General features: G+C 39.1%; 1 protein-coding gene across 1 annotated transcript in view; it reads right to left on the bottom strand.

Moving 5' to 3' along the window:
• HHAT (hedgehog acyltransferase) overlaps positions 1-27,541 on the bottom strand; it is a 551,233-nt gene that overhangs the window by 386,426 nt on the left and 137,266 nt on the right. The window contains exon 7 of the mRNA XM_036756444.1: positions 22,619-22,790. Coding sequence (XP_036612339.1) covers positions 22,619-22,790 — 172 coding nt within the window. The remainder of the gene's footprint in view (positions 1-22,618; positions 22,791-27,541) is intronic.

The raw sequence follows: 27,541 nt of genomic DNA, 5'->3' as shown, positions 1-27,541 counted from the left end.
GCTTTTTCTTGCCACTTTTATGCGAGATAATTTACCCCACCCTATCTCTCCCTATCTCCCTCTCTCAATATATTCCTCTCTCATCCCTTAATTTGATTTTATTTCTTTTAGATATCTTCCCTTCATCTTCAAATCACCCTGTGGCCCACTCTCTCTCTCTCTCTCTCTCTCTCTCTCTCTCTTTATATATATATATACACACACACACACACACACACACACACACACACACACACATATATACACATATATACACACATACATATATACATACATACACACTCACCTATACATATACATAAACATATATATACATACACATAAACATATATATACATATACATAAACATATATATATATATATATATATTTATATATATATATATGCATATTCCCTTCAGCTACCCTAATACTGAGGTCTCATGAATCATACCCATCATCTTTCCATGTAGGAATGTAAACAAAACAGTTCAACTTTAGTAAGTCCCTTGCAATTTCTTTTTCTTGTTCTTTTTCTTGATTACCTTTTCATGCTTCTCTTGATTCTTGTGTTTGAAAGTCAAATGTTCTATTCAGCTCTGGTCTTTTCACTGAGAAAGCTTGAAAGTCCTCTATTTTATTGAAAATCCATATTTTGCCTTGGAGCATTATACTCAGTTTTGCGGGGTAGGTGATTCTTGGTTTTAATCCTAGCTCCTTTGACCTTCAGAATATCATATTCCAAGCCCTTCAATCCTTTAATGTAGAAGCTGCTAGATCTTGTGTTATCCTGATTATGTTTCCACAATACTCAAATTGTTTCTTTCTGGCTACTTGTAATATTTTCTCCTTGACCTGAGAACTCTGGAATTTGGTGACAATATTCCCAGGAGTTTTCTTTTGGGGATATTTTTCAAGAGGGGATCAGTGGATTCTTTCAACTTCTATTTTACCCTCTGGTTCTAGAATATCAGGGCAGTTTTCCGTGATAATTTCTTGAAAGATGATATCTAGGTTCTTTTTTTGATCATGGCTTTCAGGTAGTCCAATAATTTTTAAATTCTCTCTCCTGGATCTATTTTCCAGGTCAGTGGTTTTTCCAATGAGATATTTCACATTGTCTTCCATTTTTTCATTCCTTTGGTTATGTTTTATAATCTCTTGATTTCTCATCAAGTCACTAGCTTCCACTTGCTCCAATCTAATTTTTAAGGTAGTATTTTCTTCAGTGGTCTTTTGGATCTCCTTTTCCATTTGGCTAATTCTGCCTTTCAAGGCATTCTTCTCCTCATTGGCTTTTTGGAGCTCTTTTGACATTTGCATTAGTCTATTTTTTAAGGTGGTGTTTTCTTCAGTGTATTTTTCAGTATTTTGGGGGGTTTCCTTTAGCAAGTCATTGACTTGTTTTTCATGGTTTTCTCGCATCCTTCTCATTTCTCTTTCCAATTTTTCCTCTACTTCTCTTAGTTGCTTTTCCAATTCCTTTTTGAGCTCTTCCACGGCTTGAGACCAGTTCATGTTTTTCTTGGAGGCTTTTGTTGTAGGCTCTTTGACTTTGTTGACTTCTTCTGGCTGTATGTTTTGGTCTTCTTTGTCACCAAAGAAAGATTCCAGAGTCTGAGACTGAATCTGGGCGCGATTTCGCTGCCTGGCCATGTTCCCAGCCAACTAACTTGACCCTTGAGTTTTTCAGCAGGGTATGACTGCTTGTAGAGTTAAGAGAACTATGTTCCACGCTTGAGGGGATGCACCAGCTCTGCCACACCAGCACTCCTCCTTCCCCAAGAGCCCCCAACCCAGACTAGATTTAGATCTTCAGCAGGTTCTTCACTCCTGCTCTGATCCGCCACTTAATTCATCCCACCAGGTGGGCCTGGGGCTGGAAGCAACTGCAGCTGTAGTTCTGTAGCTGTCCCACCTCTGCTGCCCCTGGGGCAGTAGCCGAACCTCGAACTCCTTCCACTTTCACAGCTTTTCCCACTAACCTTCTTTGTTGTCTTTGGTGTTTGTGGGTTGAGAAGTCTGGTAACTGCTGCAGCTCACTGATTCAGGGCACTAGGGCACGCTCCGCCCAGCTCCTGGTCTGGTTGGTCCGCGCCACCCACGCTGGGCTCTGCTCCACTCTGCTCCCAGCTCCATGCGGGATATACCTTACCCAGAGACCATCCAGGCTGTCCTGGACTGGAGCCCTGCTTCCCTCTGCTGTTTTGTGGGTTCTGCAGTTCTAGAATTGGTTCAGAGACATTTTTCATAGGTTTTTGGAGGGACTCAGCGGGGAGCTCACGCTAGTCCCTGCTTTCCAGCTGCCATCTTGGCTCCGCCCCCCTGGAGTTGAATTTCTATGAAAGAGAATAAGGTGATTGGGCAGATGAGAAAGGGGTGAAAGACAATTGGCTTCTCCAATTACTATGGAAAAAAACAGGTAGGATTCAGAGCAGGGGTTCTTAACCTGGGGTCCACAAATATTTTATAACATTTTGATAACTGTTTCAATATAATTAGTTTCTTTTGTATTCTTACATATTTTATTTTGTATACTTAAAAACATATCCCAAGGAGGGACCCATAGGTTTAACCAGCTTGTCAAAAATGTCCGTGACATAGAAAAGGTCAAAAACTCCTAATTTAAAGGAAGAATTCAATTAATAAACATTTATTAAGCAGTTCTTGTGTGCCAGGCATTGACCTAGGTGCTAGGATTACAAAGAAAAAAAAAGAGCCGGGGTGGTGGGGGGAAGTAACACTGTAACATGAATACAAATAAGTGAATTTGAAATGCATACAAAATCACTTTGGAAAAGCCATACGATCAGTCACAAATTGGGGAAGGTGTCCTTCTTACTCAAGGCCCTTCCTGATTCCTTCTTATACAAAGTCCTTCCTGATTCCCCAATTTGTGACTGATCTTCTGGCTTCTCCCAAACGACTTTGTATGCATTTCATATTCACTCATCTGTATTCATGTTACAGTGTTACCTCCCTTCACCATTCTGGCTCTTTGGGGTTTTTCCTTTGTAATCCTAGCACCTAGCTCAATGCCTGGCATACAAGAAGCACTTAATAAATGCTTGTTAACTGACTGAAAAAGTCACCCACCTGAGCTGACAGAGAAGATTCAAAGGTGCACTTCAGCATTTTTGAAGAGCACAGACCACAGAGGAAGAAACAAAGCCAATGAAGAAGAATAACTTGAGGATGGGGCTAGGGGGACAGCAAAGAAGAGCTGGAGGAAGACAGCTGAGCCTCATTTTAGCAGCGAGGCATGGGATTGCTCTTAGCATGCAAAAACAATCACCGGGCTGCCCACTGAGCACTCCACATCAAGTAGGTTCCCAATTTAACTACCCAGGAGGTCTCCTTTGCTGATTCTTAGGCAATTCAATAACTAACTCCAAAGTTTTGAAAAAAAGGAACACTGCTCTTAAAAGAATTTGGTTCCAGTGCCTCTTTTCTGAGAGCTTCTGGCCCCTGAGGCTTGTTTCTTAGCTGCTATTCAAATGCCACATAAGCTCCTGCTCCCATCTATCTCCTGGGATGCCCTGTTTCCTGATGCTGGGTGGGTAGGGTTCCTCAGGCTCGGGTATCGGTTATGTTAATTTCTATGCATTTCACCGAAGGGAAGATGCCAATAGTGACTGGACATCCAAAGACAACAGAGACTGATGGTTTTTTAAATATCAGCAGCAGTGGCAGCACACTGTGGGAGCCATAATTAGCCAAATGAGAAGCAATGTGGTGTCACAGAAGGCACACTGGGCTGTCAATCAGGAGGCCTGGGCTCTGTCCTGCTCTGTCACTGTCTAAAGCAATCTGACCTTGAGTAACTCCTTAACTCCTTGGGCCTCTGCAAAATAAGAGACTTGGCCCAGGAAGCAGCCACGAGATTCTATGATTCCAATCTTCTGCAGAGTCTCAAAGAGTCCCAGAGACTCACTTGGAACCTGGGAAAAGGAAAGCACAATGCATCAGCAGCACCAAAGAAATCTTTCTATTTCATAATCAACACTCATTATAAGATTTCATTTCTGAATACCATACCCTGCAGAGGCATTAGAAACAACTTTTTTTATTCCTCTCTGGCAAATTATTCTCTTCGATACCTCTCCCAGGCATTTACTTGACCATGAAAAAACCATTGCCTAAAATTACTGAAGCATTACTTCTTATGAAACTCTGATCCATGGTATTCAAAAGAGGCACATATTGGCCTGCTGGTCCCTAAAATACCTGCCTATAATCTCATCTCAAAAAGCATCGCTGTAACTGCTACAAGCCTGCATTCATCGGGCAGATGTTACAGTTCAAATCTGGGAATGAGTTAACGTCCATCAACAAAAAGCAAGATAACTAATTGTGCTTCTGTTCTTAACCCCACACTACGTTTATTTAACTATCTTTATTAGGAAGTCTTAGAATACCACTGCAAAGAAGAAAAAAAGGCCAAAAAATCATACAATTATAATTTATCACTAATTCAACAAACATGTTTATGTATGATATACACAGGAGCCCTAATATACACAGGAGCGTCGTAAGATGGAAGGAGTACTGGTTCTGCAGAGAGGGAGGACCTAAGTTCAAATTCCACCTGTGATGCTTACCTTGGGCAAATCATTTAACCTCCTTCAGTCCAGGTTTGCATAACTAGGCAGCTAGTGGACAAATAGTGCTATATCTGGATTCAGCAAGACCTGAGTTTAAAGCTAACCTCAGGCACTTACTAGCAGTGTCACCTTAGGTAAGTCATTTAACTTCCCTCTGCTACAATTTCCTCATCTGTAAAATGGGGTAACAACACCTACCACCCAGGGTTGTTGTGAGGATCCAATGAGATAATATTTGTAGAGCATTTAGCACAGTGTCTAGAACAAAGTAAGTGCTCCATAAATATTAGTTCTTATTACTTCACTCTTGTTGGGAACACCAAATGAAATAACGGGTAAAATTATTTTACCAACAAAGTACTACAGAAGCATTAGCTATTATCAGCATCATCATCATTATTATTATCTATAAAATTAGGGGATTGGATTATTTGGCTTCTGAGGTCCCTTTTATCTCTAGGTCTATGAAAACTACCAACAAAAGTACACGCTACTAATCTGCTGATTACTGCTTGCTTTTGGTCAAAGCAACATAGATTTACAATAAGCAACCTCATTATGGCTGACTACCACACAAGGTACAACTGGGTGTAACGCATGGGGACTCTTTCACTCATCGGAGCCTAGTTAGCAAACCCAGATTCTAGGTTTTTTTATAGATCAGAAACTTTTCCAAACCATACATAGCTCATTAACCTCATTAACCTCAACCAGCAGGTTTACTTATACTTGTAAAGCAAAGGACACATGATTCACAACAAAGGCAACAGTAATAACAGTAAACAAGAGAACATTCCTCCCACAAACCTTAAGCTTATTCTCCCACAAATACATACACACACACACACACACACACACACACACACACACACACACACACTTTGGGAAGAGGATTTGTACAGGACTCACACATGGAGTGCCCCAAGGCACTCAAGCAAAGAAGCACACATACACACCCTGGGAATTGGTTCCTAAGATGCAATACCCAGTGGAAATCATCACAGGGCAGCTCCTATGGAGGAGCAGATCCAGCAGAAGAATGTGTGGGTATCACAAGAGGACTGAGAGCATCATTTGCTCCACCACATCTGTGCTCTGAAGATCTCTTCTATATCTGTGCACCCTCCATGCAGCTGCTGTGGACATATATATTTCCTATACTGGCACGCCCCATGCATGTAGATCCAGTATTCCCAAAAAGCGTGTATGTATTTGTAGGAAAGTGAACTCAAGGTACATACATAGAGTATTCCACTTTTACTGAGCTATTTCACAAAATACCTTTGTTGTAAACTGTGTTTTCTGGCTGACTGGAAAAACACATGGAGCTTGTGAGCTATAGTTCGGAGAGGATTAATTAACCACAGAGTACCTTGGAAACTGGGATAGGTAACTGGGAGCCCTTCCATATGTTTCACTCTGATTGCCACAAGCAAACAGGACAGTAACAAGGAATCACTTGTCCTGGACATTGTGAAAGGAAGTCAAGTATGAGCTTTATTATCCAGAATGGACCATATGATAACCTATGAGGTTCCTTCGAACTCTTGAGACATTAGTAGGATTCTGGGGGCCTGGAGTGATGTCAAATCACAAGAAGAGACAAGGAATGGACCAAGAAAAAAGATGAGAAACTTTTCTTTGGTTCACATTAAACCCTATGTTATCATAGAGTTTAAAATCTCAGAATTGAGTGTTACAAATGTCAACCTTTACACAGCAGCTAAAACCACACACCTGACAGCTAAGCAACAGAGAGGACTCCATAAAGAAAAGAACATGATTCAGCCCCATTGCAGGATCCCATATATGGATTTTTGCATATGCGTGCGCACGCGTGAGCGCATACACTTTACAAAGAGAAATAAGTAGTGTCAACCCAATCAAAAACAAACGACCAAAGAGTCACAGAGATTATACAACCACTGTAAAAATACCAAAGAACTCACATGGGTTTGTCACAATCAGTTAACTCTAAAAAATAAAATTAAAAACAAAATAAAACCAAAGAGATAATAGTGATCATAAGCATAAAGCTTCCTTTATTCCATTGGAAAGGGAAACTAGACACATGTACCAGGGCTCCCTCTAGTAGGAGACGGGCTTTAGTGTGGGCAAATCTCAATACTTATACCAATAGCTACACAGTGAACTGTAGCCCTGACAATGAGGGGTAACAGCAACAAAGAGACAAGTTTCATTCATAGCAGGACTCCATTGACCAGAACATGGGTACTACAAGTACTTGTCAAAGCTCAGAGACCACCTGGTACTGGTGTGAAACAATTCTGGGATTTTGCTGCAGCTGAGTTCATTCAGAGGGTGAATGCAAAGGATTGTTGTTATGCCAAGCTCAAGGAATAGCTTGCTAGCTGGGCTTTAGCTCTGGTAAACAGGGTGTCTCCTAATAGTAAAAAGAAAGGAGTAGTCTTGGTAGATCCTGACACCTGTAATTAGATAAAAGAAAGGAATTAGATGTCAGAAATCCTTATGAGCACAGAGTCTTCAATTGGAATCAGACTCTTGGTCACCCCAACAACTCTTTAAGGAGTTGGCAATGATACTTTCAAATCACAACTTGGTAATAAAAGAATTATGAAGATTGATCTGGTTGGATGTGACAAAGCCCCAGGGAGGCACTATTGAGATCAGTCTTCTTTCAAAAGGGATTAAACCAACTGGTTACATGGCATGACCCTTTAACAGTCAAGGTTTGCCTAGCCTCCATATGCCTTGCTTCCTGGACCAGAAGTGAGTAAGCATTTGTTCAGGCTCACACTTCCATTCTAAGCTGGTCCCAACCAAGTGCTTCCCTTCAAAGGAAACACACAACTCTGGAGGATTGTGTTACTCCAGGCCCAAAGTGAGGTATTTGGGGGTAATCATAGTTCACAAAATATGGATCAAGCCCCAATGTAGTATCAGCAAACAAGGCAGGAACTGTAAATCAAATAGTAATGCATTTAATTAAGGCAAAATAGCAAGAAGTATAACAAGGAAAAATAAATTCATAAGATAATACTCTGCCCTTTCCTCCCCGCCAAAAAAATAGAAAGAGAAGAACAATTTCCTACAAACTTCTATTCTGATGGGAAAGGGACTACTTATTATTTCAGACAACTCATGAGCCTGAGGTTATATTCAACTCCATTTCTAAAGGCTGAAAGGAACTTCACAGTCAAACAAACCAACTAATATACCAGACTGCTGAGACAGACAATGCTCTCTATAACATCCCTGTACAACAATTTTTCTTCGTTAATTACATAAAATACAAACACAGGAAATACAGAAAAGAGAAATAAAGACCAACAGACAGGGCTCTACTGCCTGAATCAAAGCTTTACATCCACCACTGAACTGAGAGAGCCTTTACTTCTGAGGAGTCGGGGCAGGGGGTGGTTCTGAACATATGGCCACTCAGAATCTCAACCAGGGAATCACAATATCTTTCTCATATCTCATGCCCCCAAAGCAGGCTCTCACAATATATACTCTTTCAGCTAATAGGCTCAGAGCCAGAAGGCATCACAACCTGACTCAGTGCCTAATTAGTTTATTAACAAAAGGTGTGTAAGCCTTCCTATAAGCAAGCTTCCCTTAATGGACTCCACACACGAGACCTATTAATGGGCAGGGAAGATCTTACACCTCCCCCATTAACATTACAATCCCTCACCCCAAAATGTCTAACAATGTTCACTTTAAAACCTCCAGGAAGGAAGAATCCACTACTTGTTGAGTCAACTCATTCTACTTTTGAATAGCTCTTAAAGACCAAGAATTTTTTTTCTTACATTGAACTCTATTCAACTATCACTCCTATTGGGTCAGGCAGAACCAATCTGATTCTATTTCTACATGAATAATTATAAGTAATTAAAGTAATCTAACCAGTTCCTTCTAAGTCTTTTCTGTTTCAAGACAAGGATCCATAAGTCCTACAATTAATCCTATCACAGCATGGTCTCCAGTCCCTTCACTACCCTGGTCAGTCTCCTCTAAGCTCCAGTTTGTCAATGTCCTTCTTTAAATAGGATGACCAGAAATGAACAAAATAGGGAATGAATACAACACAAATGTAGTCTGACCAGGACAGGGTATCACAGGGTATCACTTCCCTCTTTCTGGATATCATGGTTTCTCTTGACTTGGCCTAGCTTTTTTTGGGGGGGGGGGTGTGGTTACAAGCTTTTCTGTTTTCCAAGTTTAGGTGTTGACTCATTCTGATGCAGTATTCCATTAACCTCCCCCACCTTCCACCCCCGACCTTTTCTCACACCAAATGTTGTCTAGTAACATCTTGACCAATTGCTTTTTAGACATCTCATATTGGAAGTTCCAAAGACAACTCAAATTCAATACTTCTAAAACAACTCACTGCCCTCCCCCCACCCCACCCCAAGCTTACCCTCTTCCAAATTTCCCCATTATTGTTAAGGGTACACAATCATCTCAGTCACCCAGGCCTGTGTCATCTTCTATTCTTGACTCACATACACTCCCCTAAATATCTAATCTGTTGTCAAATGCTGACATTTCTATTTTCACATCTGTCATATAACATCCCCTACTCTCAACTGAGATTATATCTGTACAGTGCTTAGCATAGTGTCTGGCACATAGTAGGCACTTAGCAAATGCTTATCCCCCCTTCTCCTTCCTTTACTAATATAGCCTGAACCCTAGTTGAGATGCTCATCACATATTTCCTGGACTACTGCAACATCCTTCTTACTGATCTCTCTGCCCCAAGTCTCTCTGTACTCCAATCTATCTTCCACACAGCTGCCAAGGCGATTTTTCTAAAGCATAGATCTATTTCTATCACCCTCTGTTCAGTGAAATCCAGTGGCACCCTATTACCTTCAGGATCAAATATAGACTTTTCTATTTGTCATTTAAATGTCTTTATGACCTCTCTCCTTCCTACCTTTCTAGTCTTCTAGAAGATACAGCAGATAGAGCACTGGCCCTAGAGTCAAGAAGACTTTAGTTCAAATCCAGTCTCAGGCACTGATCAAGTCACTTAATCTCCATTTGCCCCAGTTTCCTCATCTGTAAAATTAGAATATTAATAGCACCTACCTCCAAGGGTTGTTGTAAGGATCAAATGAGGTAATATTTGTAAAGCACTTAGTGCAGTCTCTTCCTCAATGAGAATGATAATCACTCCTAACAGTTTAGTCCAACCATTCACCCATGAACAACAACAACAACAAAAAGCAGATATGAAGAATGACTGTTGTCTAAAATAGATTCTACTACACTGTAGGAACAGCCATCCATAGAGCTGGTTCATGGTTAACATATCTCAGACAGGCATGGTACACAGACAATGAAGCAGGAGCAGAACTGAATAGGAGAAGGAGAACGGACTGAATTTCTTTTAGGTAATTGCTCTTAATAACCTCAATCTTCTCTCTGAAACAAAGACATTTTAAACAGCAATAGTCTTTCAGTGATGTATGGCTACAAGTCATGGAACACCATCATAGTCTCCAAGGAATTAAACTTGCTAGTCATCTAAAGGGCAACAGTAAGACATATGATGAGCATGAGGAGGCTATAACATATTACCAATGAGGAACTGCGCAGGAGGAAATACGAAAGAAATGTTACTGAAAAAGGAGGTTGGCCAGTTTTGTTAGGAGGGCAAGGAATAACCAATAGACAGACAAATTCAGAAAAACCTGAGAAGTTTTTTATGAACTCCTACAAAGTGAAATAAGTAGAACCAGGAAAGGGATTTACATAGTAACCATAAGAAACTTCTCCATCCTGCAAGATCATTTTAGTCTTGGAAATCATACCTCATCAATAACACCTGCCCCTGGGGACCCTGCCTCACTGTGATTGGAGGGTAGAAAACAGAGAGCTCCTATCAGAATTTCCACATAAGGTGGGTACCCAGGCCAGCAATATCTTCATTTCCTACCTCTTCTGGAGTTATTCATCATTCCCTTCCGCTACTGTGGCTGTGTCAGACCAGTACACAGGAGGGCTGCTAGCGCAGGTTCTTTGATCTGCTTTTCTAAGGAAAGCAACTTTAAGGGGTTTACAATCTCACTTTAATTAAACATACATATATCATTCATTTAGTTCAGGGGAAAAAGTCAGCACCCTGAACTTTCAAAGAAAATTAAAAAAAATAAATTACAAACAGGAATTACGAGCAGAGAGAATAACAGAAACCAACAGACAGGCTTCTGTCTGTCTGATCAAATCACAATACTTAGTTACCAGAAAGAGAAGCACCAACATCTGGGTTTTCAAAGTTGGGGGGGCAGGGCTCTTAACAGCTACCCAGAGTCTCATCAGGCCAAACCATGTGACCACTCTTCCAATGAGTGAAAAAACCCAAACCAAAACGACAACCTCACAGCATACACACACACACACACACACACACACACACACACACACACACACATACACACACACACATATACATATATATATACACATATATGCACACATATATGTGTGTGTGTGTATGTATTTATATATGTATATATGTATGTATATACACACACTTCTCAGGGCCCTGGGGCTTAGCACCGACTTAGCAAAAGGGTGTGGGGCCTGGCACCTGGGGCTTTCTTGTTTCTTAAGCAGGTCATCAAAGACTCTTGACTCGAACAAAGGATTCAGTCAAAGGCACTTGATTACCTCAATGCTGAGGAGCACTCCAGAACAAAAGATAACAAAAAGTCTTACTTTGCTTGCCATTACACTTGAAAGGCAAGACTCATCAAAGCTACTTGACTGCCTTAGTGCTGAAAAGCACTCCTAAGGAAAAAACAAAGGCAAAATGTCCCACCTTGCTTGCCATCACACCTACCTTCTTCCCCCTTTCAGTTTTCCTTTGTGTGTTGCTTTTCTCTATTAGATTGTAAACTCCTTAAGAGCAGAGGGTGACTTTTGCTTTTGTATCCCCAGCACTTAGCATTGTGCCTGGCATATAGTAGGTGTTTGACTGACTGATGATGTAAAGAAAAACAATTCTGAAGAAAGTGGATAGATGATAGATAGATAGTATGTGTGTATATGTATGCATGTGTATGTGTGTGTGTGTGTGTACACAAACACACAAATGTTTATAGCAGCTCTTCTTGTAGTGGCAAAGCAATGCCCATCAACTGGTGAATGGTTAAACAATGTGGCATATTAATGTAATGCAATACTATTGTACTCAAAGAAATAATGGAAGAGAAGATTTCAAAGAAACTTGGGAAGACTTTTATGAATGGATGCAGAGTAAAATGAGCAGAAAGGGAAGATGATTTATATCATAAACATCAATGTCATAAAAACAAACAATTTTGAAAGACTCAAGCACTCTCATCTATACAATGATCATTCATGATTCTAGAGGATTTATGATGAAGCATGCTACCCACCTCTGGGCAGAGAGGTGACAATACACTGATGTTCTTAATGAGATGCACATTCGGGACATGACCAACATGGGAATTTATTATACTTAATGATAGCTATTTGTTTAAAAAGGGGGGCTTTGTTTTGCTTTGCCTTTGCTATTTATTCAGGGGGAGAAAAAAATAAATGCTTGACAATTGAAGGAAGAAAATTAATCGGGAAAAAAGAAAAGCTACATTGTACTGATCAACACACTCAATCATCATAACTTCAAAAGACAGATGAAGTAGACTACCCACCTCCTCTTGGCAAAAAGTTGATGGACTATAGGTGAAGAATGAGAAAGAATACCTTTTTAAACATGACCATTGTGCTGAGTATTTTGTTTGACTATATTTATTTCTTGGCAGAGGAAACAGTAAGTGGATATTTACAGGGATATAGAAAAAAAGAAATAAAGAAAACAGCATTAACAAAACCTTTAAAAGTACACAGAAGAAAACAGAAAGTTCAAAAGGAGACACAAAAAAGGCAATTCTGTCACTATCATGTTATATTGACATACATGTTTAAAAAAACAAACAGCAGTGTAGAGTTTTATACACAATCCTCTTTTTTTCCTTTTTTGTGCAGGAAATGTTCATATTTGTTGATGATTGTTAAACTCACAATAGAAAAAGAAAATTTACATTAAAAATAACCACTGGAAATCCCATGAAATCCACTGCTACTCATGAATTACTCTGTGGAGATCCTACTATGTGTTGGGAGCCAATGGGGCAGAGCCAAGATAGCAGAGTAAAGGCAGGGACTTGCTTGAGCTCTCCTCCAAACCCGTCCACATACCTGTAAAAAATGATTCTAAGATCCTACTATATGCCAGGCATTGTGCTAAAAACACTTTACAAATATTATCTCAATTGGTTGAGTTCAAGAGAGCTAAAGGTAGGCTACCAACACATTGGATGGACCCCTCATGCATGATTTATAAGAGAACAAGTACACAAGAAAACAAATATACACCCATATAGATGAGATCACAAATCCATTGAACTATCAATGTAGTTTCTTTTTAATTAGCATAATATCATATTGTTGTTGTTCAGTCATTTATCATGTCTGACTCTTCGTGACTCCATTTGGGGTTTTCTTGGCAAAGATACTGGAATGGTTTGCCATTTTCTTCTTCAGCTCATTTTACAGGAAATTGATGCAAAGACAGTTAGGTGACTTGCGCAGGGACACAGCTAATAACTGTCTGAGGTTGAATTTGAACTGAGGCCCTCCTGGCTCCAAGGCTGGCACTCTCTCCACTGTGCCACCTAGCTGCCATAATATCAGGGCCATAGAGTGGTGGATCAGTGGAATAGGTTAGGTACACAAGGCACAACAGTCAGGGGCTATAGCAATCTACTCTTTGATAAACCCAAAGAATCCAGCTTCTGGGTTAAGAATTCACTGTTTCATAAAAACTGATGGGAAAATTGGAAAATAATATGACAGAAAACGGGCATAAACCAATATCTTACACCATATACAAAAATAAAGTCAAAATGGGTTCATGATTTAGGAATAAAGGTTGATACTAATTAAGCAATTTGGGAGAGCAAAGAATAGTTTACCTGTCAGTTTATGGGGAAGGGAAGAACTCATGACCCAACAAGAGATAGAGAGCATTACAAAATGCAAAATAGATAATTTTGACTGTGTTCAATTGAAAAGTTTTTGTATAAACAAAGTCAATGCAACAAAGATTAGGAGGGAAGCAGAAAATTGGGAAAAAATCTTTACAACCAGTGTCTCTGATAAAGGCCTCATATCTAAAATATACAGGGAACTGAACCAAATTTATAGAAATACAAGTCATTCCCCAATTGAGAAACAGTCAAAGGATATGAACAGGCAGTTTTCAGAAGAATAAATTAAAGATATCTATAGTCATATGAAAAAATGCTCTAAATCACTATTGATTAGAGAAATGCAAATCAAAACAACTCTTAGGTACCACATCTCTCCTGTCAGATTGGCTAACATGACAAAACAGGAAAATGATAAATGCTGGAGAGGATGTGGGAAAATTGGAACATTGCTATATTGTTGGTGGGGTTGTGAATTCATCCAGACATTCTGGAGAGCAATTTGAAACTATGCCCCAAAGGCTATAAAAATGTGCATACTCTTGACCTAGCAATACTGCTTCTAGGGCTATTTCCCAAACAGATCATACAAGTGGGAAAGGAACCCATATGTACAAAAATATTTATAGGAACTCTTTTTGTGGTGGCAAAGAATTGGAAATCAAGGGGATGCCCATCAATTGGGGAATGGCTAAACAAATTGTGGTATATGAATGTAATGGAATACTATTGTGCAATAAGAAATGAGGAACAAATGGACTTCATTACAACCTGGAAAGATGTATATGAACTGATGCTGAATGAGGGGAGCAGAACCAGGAGATCATTATACACGATTACAGACACATGGTATCTGTAAGGACTAACTTTGACAGACCTGACTCCTCTCAATAATACAAGGTTCAAAGACAACTCCAAAAGACTCATGATGGAAAAAGCTATGCACATCCAGAAAAAGAATTTTGGAGTCTGAATACAGATTGAGGCAAACTATTTGCTGTCTTTTTTTCCCACTTTTTTTGGTTTCATTTCTCCTTTCTCATGATTCATTCCATTGGTTATAATTCTTCTCTACAATTGGACTATTATGTAAATAAGTTCAATGTGAAGATAAACATAGAACCTACATTGGATTACATCCCATCTTGGGGGGAATGGGGGAGGAGAGGGAGGGACAGAAAATTTGGAACCCAAAAATTTGTGGAACTGAGTGCTGTAAACTAAAAATAAAAAATAAATTTGCTAATTAAAAAAAGAAAAAAATTATATTAAAAATAATATCAGAGCCATGTTCCAATTATGAATCCTATCCTATCAAGTCTCAGAGACATTTTGGAAAATTTGTCTCATTGCATTAAATTTCTTTTTCACACAATAGAACCTGAACAAGAGAGAGGTGGTTCCTTCAGCCTAGGATGCAAACTAACTTGTACTTTGTGCATATATAGCTATCACTTTGGTACAGGGAGAAATAGATTATTTTCTGTAGGTCACTGAAAAAATATCCTTGCCCTCCATACCTATTTGAAGCAAGACCTTTGAATATTTTGTCATCCTTGTTTTATCTCATAGCCAATGTATGCCGTCCTGGTGTTTTACTCACTAGGAATTCCTTTTTTAAAAAGTTTAATTTATATATGATGGACTTTCCAACTTTTTTGTTATGATAAGCCTACATCTTAATTGTCTTTGAATGGCAAAGATGACACTCCTGCTAAGTCCCAAAGCAAACAAAAGCAGTTTAAGGCTGAGTAGAGTGCTCAAGCAGAAACCCAATTACAAGACAAATATTTTCTAATTAAATCTAATGAACTATTTCCTTCTCCTCCTCCCACTGAAGTAGCAGGTAACAACTTACACTTCCCTTGCTACTTTGTGGTCTTTGAGCATTGTGTTTTTATTTTAATTTTACCACGAAGGGAAATTGTTAGTTTAAATAAAGCCTCAGGTCTCTTTTAAATGTTACTACACAAATACAGGAATAAGGATTTATTGGGCTCCATTTATTCACACCAGCTATGAAATGCTACAAGAGTACAATTCACATATGTTTCTGAAAGTCAAGTGTATCTTCTCTTACCTATCATAATGGGTATTCCAAAAACAACCTAAGACAACCTCTAGCCAAAAGAAAAAATGATTATAAGGTATGAAAGAACTGTATATATAATCCTACTCAATTAATTTCTTAATGACTGTTCCCTGATTGGCCAGCCCAAATTTAGTTTTGGTCACGGGTGTGTGTGTATCGGTGTCTATGTAAACAGGGGAGATAGCATCTTGAAAGGTTACCCCTGACAACATTCTTATCCATATGAAAAGTATAATTGATCCATCAATCTGTGCTTTGATTACATCTCTTATACTTAGTATCAATGAGAACTTGGGCAAATGACCACTCTGTGACTCAATAAAATAAGGGAATTGGATTCAGCGATCACATAGGCTCTAAATGTAGACTCCTATGAGTTTGGTGCAACAATAATTTGTCCTGAGGCCAGTGGCTCTCAACTGCTCTCCGGGCAATTCAACTGAGTCACTTTATAGGATAAACAATTAGCAATCATTACCCTCACTGTACTCCATGCCTAAGTATGCCTTGGAGTAAGAACTGACAATCAGCTCCCGGAATTACCTGGTAGCAAGCAACTGTCTGAACAATCTTGGATACTGTATCTTAGCTTCCTGAAGACTTTCAAGGATAGAAAACAGACAGTCGTTCTCAGTATAGTTATACTTTTCATATTCCAGGAGTCTATAAGCTCCCTGAGGGCAGAGATCTTTTTTTGGCTATTATATGTGTATCCCTAGTGCTGAGCACTGTGCCTTGCATGTGCTATATGTTTCATAATGTTTTAAGTTATTCATTTATTAACGGAATTCAATCTATCCAATTAAAATCTCTTATATTGTCATCTAAACCTATTTCCTTGTTTGGTCTTCTACAGATCTGAAAAATAGCCATTCAGCATCAGGGTACTAAAAATCCTTCCTATACTTATAAACAAAAATTAAATCACTTCTTAGCTTTCTCCTTTCCAGACAAAAAACACACCTGACTCCTCTCACTTTTTAGAAACCCGTCATTCAAATCATTTTGGTCCATTTTGTTAAGTCATTGTCCAGCTTCTCCAAAACTGTGGCCCCAACTGGATAATCTATTCTGAAGAGGGTTTGTCTAACACATCAGATGGTGGGTTTTCTGTGACTGGCTAAACAACCGCAATGCCACCTTGGGCAGTAACAGCTGAGCAGCTGGTAAGACAAGGGCCGGGACTTAGAGTGGTTACCCCGCCCCCTCAACCTCACCCCTACAGACATTCAATGTATGGCTATCAGCTTTCTCTCCAAGTCTTGCCTCTCTCTGGGAGGCTGGGCCTGAGTTTCACTGGAAATTGAGTCAGGGGGTGGAAGAGTAAGGACAACATTTGCCTAGCTGAGAAGGAATAAAAATAAAGTAGAAGAAATTTTATTCTGAAATCTGCAGGAGAGTATTAAAAAGGCTGAAAGGAAAACAAATGCAACCCTGTTACCATGGCACTCCTAATGTCTTCTTAATCACAGATAGTAGAGCACACATTAACTCCAGCAGACAGGCCAGTTTTACTGTTACTTTTTCCAAGTTCTATTATAAAAGGATTTAATATCACCCACACAGAGTTTATGAGATTCTTCTTATCTGACTAACTGCTCTGTATGAACTCCCTGATACAAATGTTCTGTTTTTCCCATCTATCTGAATTAACTGTGCAGTCCTATTCTTTAATAAGGTATTAAATTGGAGTGAAATGAACAAACACTTATTAAGTGCCTGCTGTGTACAGGGCACTGTCAAGAGGTGGGAGAGAAATATAGTTTGGGTAATACTCATCTCTGACCTCATTGATCAAAAACAAAGACTGGGAAAAGGGTGAGATAGAAACAGGTAGCCATAGCATATAATCTTACAAGGAAAGCACTTTAGAGAGGTGATCAAAGGAAGTATTCTGTGAGATACAAAGTAAAAAGTTGTTACTAACAGGGGTAATCAGGGAAGGCTTCATGAAAGGGGTGGGAGGCATATGAACTTGATTTAAAGGAAAAGGGGGCTGGGGAAGGAGAGTGAGAAAATGCCTAAGAAAATGGGGGACAGCAAAATCAAAGACATGGAAGTGAAATATAGGATATGTTCATAGCACCAAGGAAATGGCAGGGAATACAATGAAATGCTGTTGAAGCAGGGAGAGGGGAGAGGAGTATAAGACTGGAAGTGTAGGACAGAACCAGGTTATGAAGAGTTTTAAATACCAGAGGATTTTATATTTGTTCCCAGAGGTGATAAAGAGCCATTGGGGTTCTGTGGGGAGAGACACAGTCATACCTACATTTTAGGAAGATCACTTTGATGGCTAAGTGGAGAATAGACGGGAGTTGAAAGAGACTTGAGACAAGGAGACCAAGCAGAAAGCTATTGTAATAGGGCAGGTGTAAGGTGTGAAGTCTGCAATAGGGTAGTGGCAATATCAAAGGAGAGAAAAGGGTATATAGGAAAATTCAGTTTGGGCCACGTTGAGTTTAAGATGTCTATGGGACAGATGTCCAAGAGGAAACTGTAGACATGAAACTGGAGGTCAAGAGAGAGGCTAGAACGATACAAATAGATCTGAGGGTCACCTGCATAGAGATTATAATTGAATCCATGGTAACTAAGGCCATTAGATTTTGGCAATTAAGAGATCGTTGGTAATTTTGGAGAGGGGAATTTCAGTTTAATGATGAGGTTGGAAGCCAGAGTATAAAGAGTTAAGAAGAGAGTTAAAGGAAAAGAAGTAGAAGCACCTACTGTAGATGATCTTCTCAAGAAGCTTAGCCAAAAAAGGGAAGAGAGATATAAGGCAACAGATGGTGAGGAAAGATGGATCAAGTGAAGGGTTTTTACTGAGGATGGGTGGGGGGGGATATAGGTAGGTTTATAGACAGCAGAGAAGCAACAAGCAGAAAGGAAGAGATTCTAGATTAATGGGAGGGGATGACAGGAGGAGAACAGGCAATCTGCCAGAGAAGATGGGATGGAAAAGGTTTACTTGTTCTTGTACAAGAGTTTGTCTTGGCAAGGAGAATGGCCACCTCCACATGTGAGAAAGAGCAAAGGCAATAGTGACAGAAAGTATCAAAGTAATGTGAGATGATGCAATAAAACAAACAGGAAGCTCTCAGTGAATGACCTCAATTTATGAGTTCAGTTTTGATTTTTTCAGTGAAAAATGAAACTATATTTTCAGCTGACTGGATGGGGAGAGGCAGAGTCATGAGAGATTTGAGGAGGGATAAGAAGGTTAGGAAAATCCAATATGTTAAGTGGCATAGTGAATTGATAAGAAAGATATAAAATGATCACCTCACTGCAGCGAGGTACCACTTGAGATCATATAGGATAATTTTGTAGTGGACCTAACCAATACAGTTTAATTATTCTCCAGCTTCATTCAGCAGAATGTGAAAAGGAATAAAGGGAGAAGATAGTGGGAATAGTCCAAGGCTAATGCTTAGCAGATCTGCAAAAGAACAAGGGGACAAGAGACTAGAAAGAAGAGAATAGAGAAGACTTGAACCGGATTTCCAAAGGGTTGAGATATGGAAGGGAGGAGAGTGTAGCCTAGGCAAGGGAAATAGTTTAAGAAAGAACTGAGGGATGAAGGAATGGGAGTACAGGGAAGACAAAGAACAGAGTTAGAGGTAACAAAACAAAAATAAAACCATGAAAATGGTGCATTTTAGGGTGATGGCAAGACCAAAGGTCTCTGTAGTTGTGGTAAGGTAGAGTAGGTCATGGGAAATTAGTAAGTTTAGGAAGTAGTAAATTAGATTACTTGAGGGACTAAAAATATGTATGTTGAAGTCCCCTAATAAGAGGACAAGAGTTAGGGAGGAGAGGAAGAGTGAGAGCAGCCAGGCACTGAAGGAAGGAGAATGTCCTGAAGGCATTATTACTACAAAATTATAACTACCAGAATCTTTGTTGAGTGAAAAACATGGATTGAATGAACTTCAAGATATAAAAAGATACTGAATAATGATGGTAGAGGGAGAGTCTGAAAGTGGCAATGGAGAACAAAGAATTCCAATTCCCCACAAGGAACAGTGAATCAGGATGTATGAGCAGAAGGACAAGCAATGTTGAAAAGAGTGGTCAAAGGAAGCTGTGTAATCAGGAGGGAGCCAAGTCTCAGTGAGCATAAGAAGAAGAAAGGAAAAGTTTAAGATGAAAGAAACTTTGTTTCATATGGAACAGTCATTCCAGACAGCATAGTAGAAGGGATGGGTAGGTTTTGAGTGGGAGGGTGAAGCTGAGAGACAGGTATAAGGAAGTGGGAAGTAGGGTGGTGCAGAGTGAACTGAGCAGAGGCAGAAAGAGAATTTATACAATAACAATATTAAAAAGAAAAATGGCTTTGTAAGACTTGAGAAATAAATTGTAATATACAATTCCAGAGGACAAAACATGATGAAGCATGCTAACAATCTCTTGAGAGAGATGATAATAAGCTCAAAACACAGAACTAGATACACAGTCTTGGACATGTCCAATGCAAGGATTTGATTTCTTTGCACGTCTTTGTTACAAGGATTTTATTCTTCTTTTTTCTTGTTGTTTTTGAATTAGGTGGAGAAGTGGAAGGGAAGAAAAAAGTGATGCTTATTAATTTGAAAAATAATAAAAGTAAATTATGAAAAATTAAGGGGATCATTAGTTGGCCACTGAGGGATCATTAGTTGGCCTCTGAGGTCTCTTCCACTTCCTATCTCACTTGAGATAAACCCATAAATTTATTTTTTTATTTTTATTATTTAATATTCTTAATTTTCAGCATTGATTTCCACAAGATTTTGAATTACAAATTTTCTCCCCATTTCTACCCTCCCCCCACTCCAAGATGGCATATATTCTGATTGCCCTGTTCCCTAAGGCAGCCCTCCCTTCTGTCACCCCACTCCCCCATCCCCTTTTCCCTTTTTTCTTGCAGGACAAGACAGATTTCTCCCAGTTGCATGCAAAAACAACTTTTTTTTTGAACATCTGCTTTTAAAACTTTGAGTTCCAAATTCTCTCCCCTCTTCCCTCTCTACCCACCCTCCCTAAGAAGGCAAGCAATTCAACATAGGCCACACCTGTATCATTATATAAAACTGTTCCACAATACTCATGTTGTGAAAGACTAACTATATTTTGCTCCCTCCTATCCTGTCCCCCTTTATTCAATTTCCTCCCTTGACCCTGTACCTTTTCAAAAGTGTTTGCTTTTGATTACCTCCTCCTCCTATTTGCCCTCCCTTCTATCGTCCCCCCTTTTTATCCCTTCCTCCTTCTTTCCTGTGGGGTAAGATACCCAATTGAGTGTGTATGTTATTCTCTCCTCAAGTCAAATCCGATGAGAGCAAGATTCATTCATTCCCTCTCACCTGCCCCCTCTTCTCTTCCAACAGAACTGCTTTTTCTTGCCACTTTTATGTGAGATAATTTATCCCATTCTATTTGAAACTGTCTCTACCTTCAAGAAGTTTCAACCCAAGCATTCTTCACCTTGGGGCCATCCCTTTAGCAAGTATTCCATGGTGTCTATGTCACATAGTATGCCTTAAGAAATACTTATTAAATTGAATACAAAGTGATCTTAAGAAGAAAAGGATACCAATGTCTTGGGGACTCAGGAAAGGCCTCCAATAGGAGAAAACATGTAAACTGAGCCTTGAAGGAAGCTAGGGGATGCAGAGATGCTAAGAAGTAAGGGGAATATGACTTACAAGCATTGGGGCCACCCCTATTCAAAGGCACAGATACAGAAATCTAATACATATGCCTAAAACATCTCTATTCTTTTTAAAAAAAATATAAACTACAAGACAGACAAATACCTGTAAGTCAATGAAAGGTAAAAAGAATTGTACTGTTTCTCACAGTAAGGTGGTGTTGGATCTGCTCAGGAGATAACACATTTCCCACCTGGGCTAAAGCCTCAAGTTAAGGGTATTGGACAGAATCTATGTGAACATTTGGCTACTCTGAGTTAACTTACTGACAGGGCCTGAAGAGACAGAGAAAAAAAAATGAAGTAAGTCCACTTCAGTATCATCTTTTTGGTACAGATAAAAAGTGTAGGATGATTTGGAAGTAATTTTAGCATGAAAAATAAGGAAGGATGATCATTTTTCTCCACTGGTAGTTTTTAGGGACAAACCCACTTAAAGGTATTAGGCTGGTTTTAGGACCTATTGAAAGGAATTAGGAGGCCGTCCCATCTTATCCAACCCCATACCAAGCATCTCATGATTCAACTGTACAGATTTACCAACTCAAGTGAAATACAGAAACTTCCCCAATAACCTTCTCACTTCCATCAGCTAAGTCAGTAAAGGGCTTAGGTTGCTTCCAAAGGCAATGTCAGCTGCTCCAAGCAGCAGCAGATAATTACCTCATTTGGTTAGAGCACGAAACAACTAATAGAACTAAATGTTTAGGGTGTGACCCTTCTATAGGTTTGCTAGCTTGTCTCTGGTCTCCAGATACATATCATATCTATATAGGACCTGAGTCAGCCATCTAAGAAATGTGTACTGCTTGTCACAAGACTGGGCAGCTAAGTAGCAAGCTGGATAGAGCACTGGGGCTGGAGTCAGGAAGAGCTAAGTTCAAATTCAGCCCCATATACTTACTAACTGTGTGACCCTGGGCAAGTCACTTACCCTATTTGCCTCAGTCTCCTCATCTGTAAAATGAGCTGGAAAAAGAAACAGCAAACCACTCTAGTATCTTTACCAACAAAACCCCAAACAGAGTCACGGAGAGTTGGACACGACTGAAACGACCGAACAGAGTCACAAGACGGATGACAAGAAACAATATGGATAGCGGAGTCCTTATTGGTGGAAAAACTAAATCGTCACTGGGAAGTGTCAGTGATATGAAAAAAAAACTCAGTAACACATTTTTTAAAAGAAAAAAATTAAAGCAAATGTCAACCAATAATTATTTTTACTTACCTAAGGCCCAAGAAGATACAGTTTCCAGAAGGAAACTACTGCTATACAGAGCATGCATGTACATTAAATGAATCATCAATTCAGCCAACCACCACCAGCAGAGAAGGCGACTTACTCCCAGGACAAAAATGCGAAGATTGGCCTTTAGGGAATACGATTCTTGATTCTGCATCTAAAAAAGGAAATGAAAGAAGAAATTAGTCTGTATATTTTTAAAAGAGCACACCAAGCATTTTCTCTAATAACTTTTTTATTAAACATTCAGACAAGTGTTTTTATTGTTATTCCCAATAAAGGACTACTTTGGGTTGCTCTGGGACTTTTCAATGAAATTAGATTGAAAAAGCTACAGTTGGGGCTTAAAAACTTTGTACCAAAGTTAACCACAGCTCCACATCAATGAGCAATTACTTAGTGCTTCCTATAGGCTAAACCCTATACCAGGATATGCATCCCTTCTGCTCAATACCACCCCCTCCCAAAATGCAACTGCCTCTCACGTGTAAGGACACACTGCTTTTTGCTTTATCTGTTTTCCTTGCACCACTAAACCAAGCCCTGAGAAAGGAAAAGCTGGACCCAGAAGGTAGGAGCTGGACCCGGAATATATGTGAAGATACATCAGTTCCATGGCTTCTGTTTTGTTCTCCTCCAAGACAGGGTGAGTATCTGATCTTCAGCTTACTGAGGACAAATAAGCTGATGTTCAACAGAAAGAAGTCACTTGAATTAAGATCAGGAAAAGCTTCCTGGAGAAAGTGAGGTTTTAGCTGGGACTTTAGCTGAACTCCCAAGCCAGGGAGTTCAGGAGGCACAGATGAGGAAGAAGAGCATTCCAGGTTTGGGTGGCAGCCAGTGGAAATGCACAGTTGGAAGAGTGAGTGGAGGAACTACAGGGAAGCTAATGTCACTGGATCAAAGAGTATGTTGGGTAGGAGGGTGTAAGGTGTAAGAAAACTGGAAAGGTGGGTGTGGAAAGGCTAGATTAAGAAGAGCTCTGAACACCAAAAAGAAGAGTTTGTATTTGTATTATGGATCCCTGGCAATGATCTCCTTCAGGGTCATGAAAGTCATTCCTGCTTGGTACATCCTGCTACAGCTTATGCTCTGTCACTACAGTCATCAGTTATACAGATGCACCCCCATACCACGATGAAGCATCAAAATCTAGTGGAGAAAATGAAATGACATTCCAAACCAAATAAAAATTTTTTGGGAATGATCCACACTGGTATTCCCCTGCATTCTACTGAATCTGTATTTACACCTGTATCAATGCAGGCAGAAAAAAAATTATTAATAAAATTGTTTTGTTCAGAATTCTGCAGGTATTAAGATGATGGCTTCCTAGATGGTGGGGATACACAAGAGATGAAAACCACAGATTCTGAAATTCATCCTGAGGTTTGGTGCAAAATCTCTTGGCATTTCTATCTAGAAGAAACACAATTTCAAAACTGCCTACACCACACACACACATACACACATACACATACACATCTCCTGCTTTCTGAATTTTACAAAGAGGACAAGATTTTATTAAACTAATGGCTGTCTTGAAGGGCAGAGGCGGAGCTAATGAATAAATGATGAAGTTGAGAGTCTCTGAAGATATTAAGTGGTGGAGGAATAAAGGATAAGATCTAGCATTCGATAATTAGGGCTTAAGACATTAAATAAAACAAGAAAAAAGTACAAGTTTCTAGGGGACAGAAGTCTGAAGGCAATTTATTTCTTTCTCCTTAAAGCATTCAGGGGATAGGCTCCTCACTGCAATGAGGGTGAGTGACACTGCCCACAGAGGGGAAGGTGAAATCTAGAAGCTGGTACATTTATTTTTCTGCCATTTAAAAATGTGCACATTCAATCATTTTCTCAAATTGTCCTCCCACAGAGAGATGCCTGGCTAAGTCATCCTGGCTAGATAAGTAACATTACAATAACCTTAACACATAACTTTCTACCTTTTATCATCAGCTTCGTTAATTGTTCCAAAGAAAGTTCTTTGCCTTTACTTTTCTTTAAAAAAGAGGAGTTGAAAAAATGTGAATTCATAAAACCATTAAAAGAAAACAGTTTAAGAGAAAATAGGTTCGCTTTTTTCTCCCATTTAGTTTACCTTAATTCACCTCAGGTGGAGATTTTAATAAGCAACTACATAACAGGTTCTGCAGTTGTCTGAAAAAAATATAGAGACGAGACCATATTGCATAATCTAAGAGTCAAAAGTGATCTTATGGACCATCTGCTGTGGTTCAATCCACACCTGACCAAGAAGACCTTCAATAATGTGTAGAAATAGAGGTCATCTAGTCTTTGCATAGAGATCTCCAATGGAGGAGAACCCATGGTCTCCCAAAGCAACCTGCTCCACTTTTGAGACAGTCTTCACTGGTAGGAAATTCTTCCTTACATCAGGCCTAAAGGAGTTTGATTCTTCTTCTTGAAAATTGCAATCTTGCTGAACTCCCACCCCAAAATGCTCTCTTTTCTTCTGACCACATAACCCTTGTTCTTTCAATGAAGCCTTACATGCCATGTTCTCTCATTTGGGTTTTTGTTGTTTGTATTACCCTCTTCAAGACATGTTCTAGGCTAGAGTGCCAATGTCTTTTTTTGCATTCACCATATTTTTTTATTTTTTATTTTTAGTTTACAACACTCAGTTCCACATAATTTTGAGTTCCAGGTTTTCTTTCCCCGCTCCTTCCCCAAGACAGCATGGAATCTGATATATCTTTTTACATATAACTTCGCATTGAACTTATTGACACAATAGCCAAGTTGTAAAGAAGAATTATGGCCAATGGAATGAATCATGAGAAAGAAGAAACAAAACCAAAAAAAAAAAACAAAGGGAAAAAATGGAGAGCATACAATGTGCCTTAATCTGCATTCAGACTCCATAGTTCTTTCTCTGGATGTAGATAGCTCTCTCCATCAGAAGCCTTCTGGAGTTGTCTTTGAACCTTGTATTGATGAGAAGAGTGAAGTCTATCAGGGTTAGTCATCACAGAATCCATATATCTGTGGTTGTGTATAATGTCCTCCTGGTTCTGCTCCGCTCACTCAGCATTATATCGTGTAGGTTTTTCCAGGTTATTATGAAGTCTGTATCATCCCCATTTCTTACAGCACAATACTGTTCCATTACCTTCATATGCCACAACTTGTTCAGCCTTTCCCCAATTGATGGGCATCCCCTTGATTTCCAATTCTTTGCTACTACAAAAAGAGCCACTATAAATATTTTTGTACATATGGGTCCTTTTCCCACTTGGGTTATCTCTTTGGGATACAACCCTAGAAGTGGTATTGCTGGATCAGAGGGTGTGAACATTTTTATAGCCATTTGGGCATAGTTCCAAATTGCTCTCCAGAATGGCTGGATCAGTTCACAACTCCACCAGCAATGTAACAATGTTCCAATTTTCCCACATCCTCTCCAGCACTTATCATTTTCCTGTTTTGTCATTTTAGCCAATCTGACAGGAGAGATATGGTACCTAAGAGTTGTTTTGATTTGCATTTCTCTAATCAGTAGTGATTTCAAGCATTTTTCATATGCCTATTGATATCTTTAATTTCTTCCTCTGAAAACTGCCTGTTCATATCTTTTGACTATTTCTCAATTGGGGAATGGCTTGTATTCCTATAAATTTGGCTCAGTTCCCTGTATATTTTAGAGATGAAGCCTTTATCAGAGACACTAGTTATAAAGATTTTCTCCCAATTTTCTACTTCCCTCCTAATCTTTGTTGCATTGGCTTTTTTTATACAAAAACATTTCAATTTAACATAATCAAAATTATCCATTTTGTGTTTTGTAAAGCTAACTCTTGTTGTGTCATGAATTCTTTGCTTTTCCATAAATCTGAAAGGTAAACTACTCCTTGCTTTCCCAAATTGCTTATAGTATCAGCCTTTATTCCTAAATCATGAACCCATTTTGTCTTTATTTTGGTATATGGTGTAAGATATTGGTCTATGCCCAGTTTCTGCCCTACCATCTTCCAATTTTCCCAGCAGTTTTTGTGAAATAGTGAATTCTTAGCCCAGAAGCTAGACTCTTTGGGTTTATCAATGAGTTGATTGCCATAGTCATTGACTACTGTGTCTTGTGTACCTATTCTATTCCACTGATCTACAACTCTGTTTCTTAGCCAGTACCAGGTAGTTTTGATGACTGCTGCTTTATAGTACAGTTTAATATCTGGTATGGCTAGGTCACCTTCCCTTGCATTTCTTTTCATTAATTCCCTAGATATTCTAGACCTCTTGTTCTTCCAGATGAATTTTGTTATTTTATCCAGCTCTGTAAAGTAATTTTTTGGTAGTTCGACTGGTAAAACACTGCTTAATTTAGGTAAAATTGTCATTTTTATTATATTAATTTGGCCTAACCATGAGCAACTGATATTTTTCCATTTATTTAGATCTGACTTTATTCGCATGAAAAGTGTTTCATAATTATTTTCATATACGCCCTGGGTTTGTCTTGGCAGATAGACTCCCAAATATTTTATAGTGTCCACAGCAGCTTCAAATGGAATTTCTCTTTCTATCTCTTGCTGTTGGGCTTTGTTAGTAATGTATAGGAATGCCGAGGATTTATGTGGGTTTATTTTATATCCTGCAACTTTGCTAAAGTTGTTTATTATTTCAAGTAGTTTTTTTTACTTGATTCTCTAGGATTCTCTAAGTAAATCATCATATCATCTGCAAAAAGTGATAATTTAGTTTCTTCTTTGCCTATTCTAATTCCTTCAATTTCTTTTTCTTCTCTTATTGCTACAACTAACATTTCTAGTACCAAACTGAATAGTAGGGGTGATAGTGGACATCTTTGTTTCACCCCTGATCTTATTGGGAATGCATCTATCTTATCCCCATTACAAATAATGCTTGTTGATGGTTTTAGGT

This window comes from Trichosurus vulpecula, chromosome 4 (assembly GCF_011100635.1).
Source record: "Trichosurus vulpecula isolate mTriVul1 chromosome 4, mTriVul1.pri, whole genome shotgun sequence".
In the NCBI taxonomy this organism is placed as follows: domain Eukaryota; kingdom Metazoa; phylum Chordata; class Mammalia; order Diprotodontia; family Phalangeridae; genus Trichosurus; species Trichosurus vulpecula.
The sequence above is the reverse complement of the archived record's forward strand: the minus strand, read 5'-3'. Positions and strand labels throughout refer to the sequence as shown.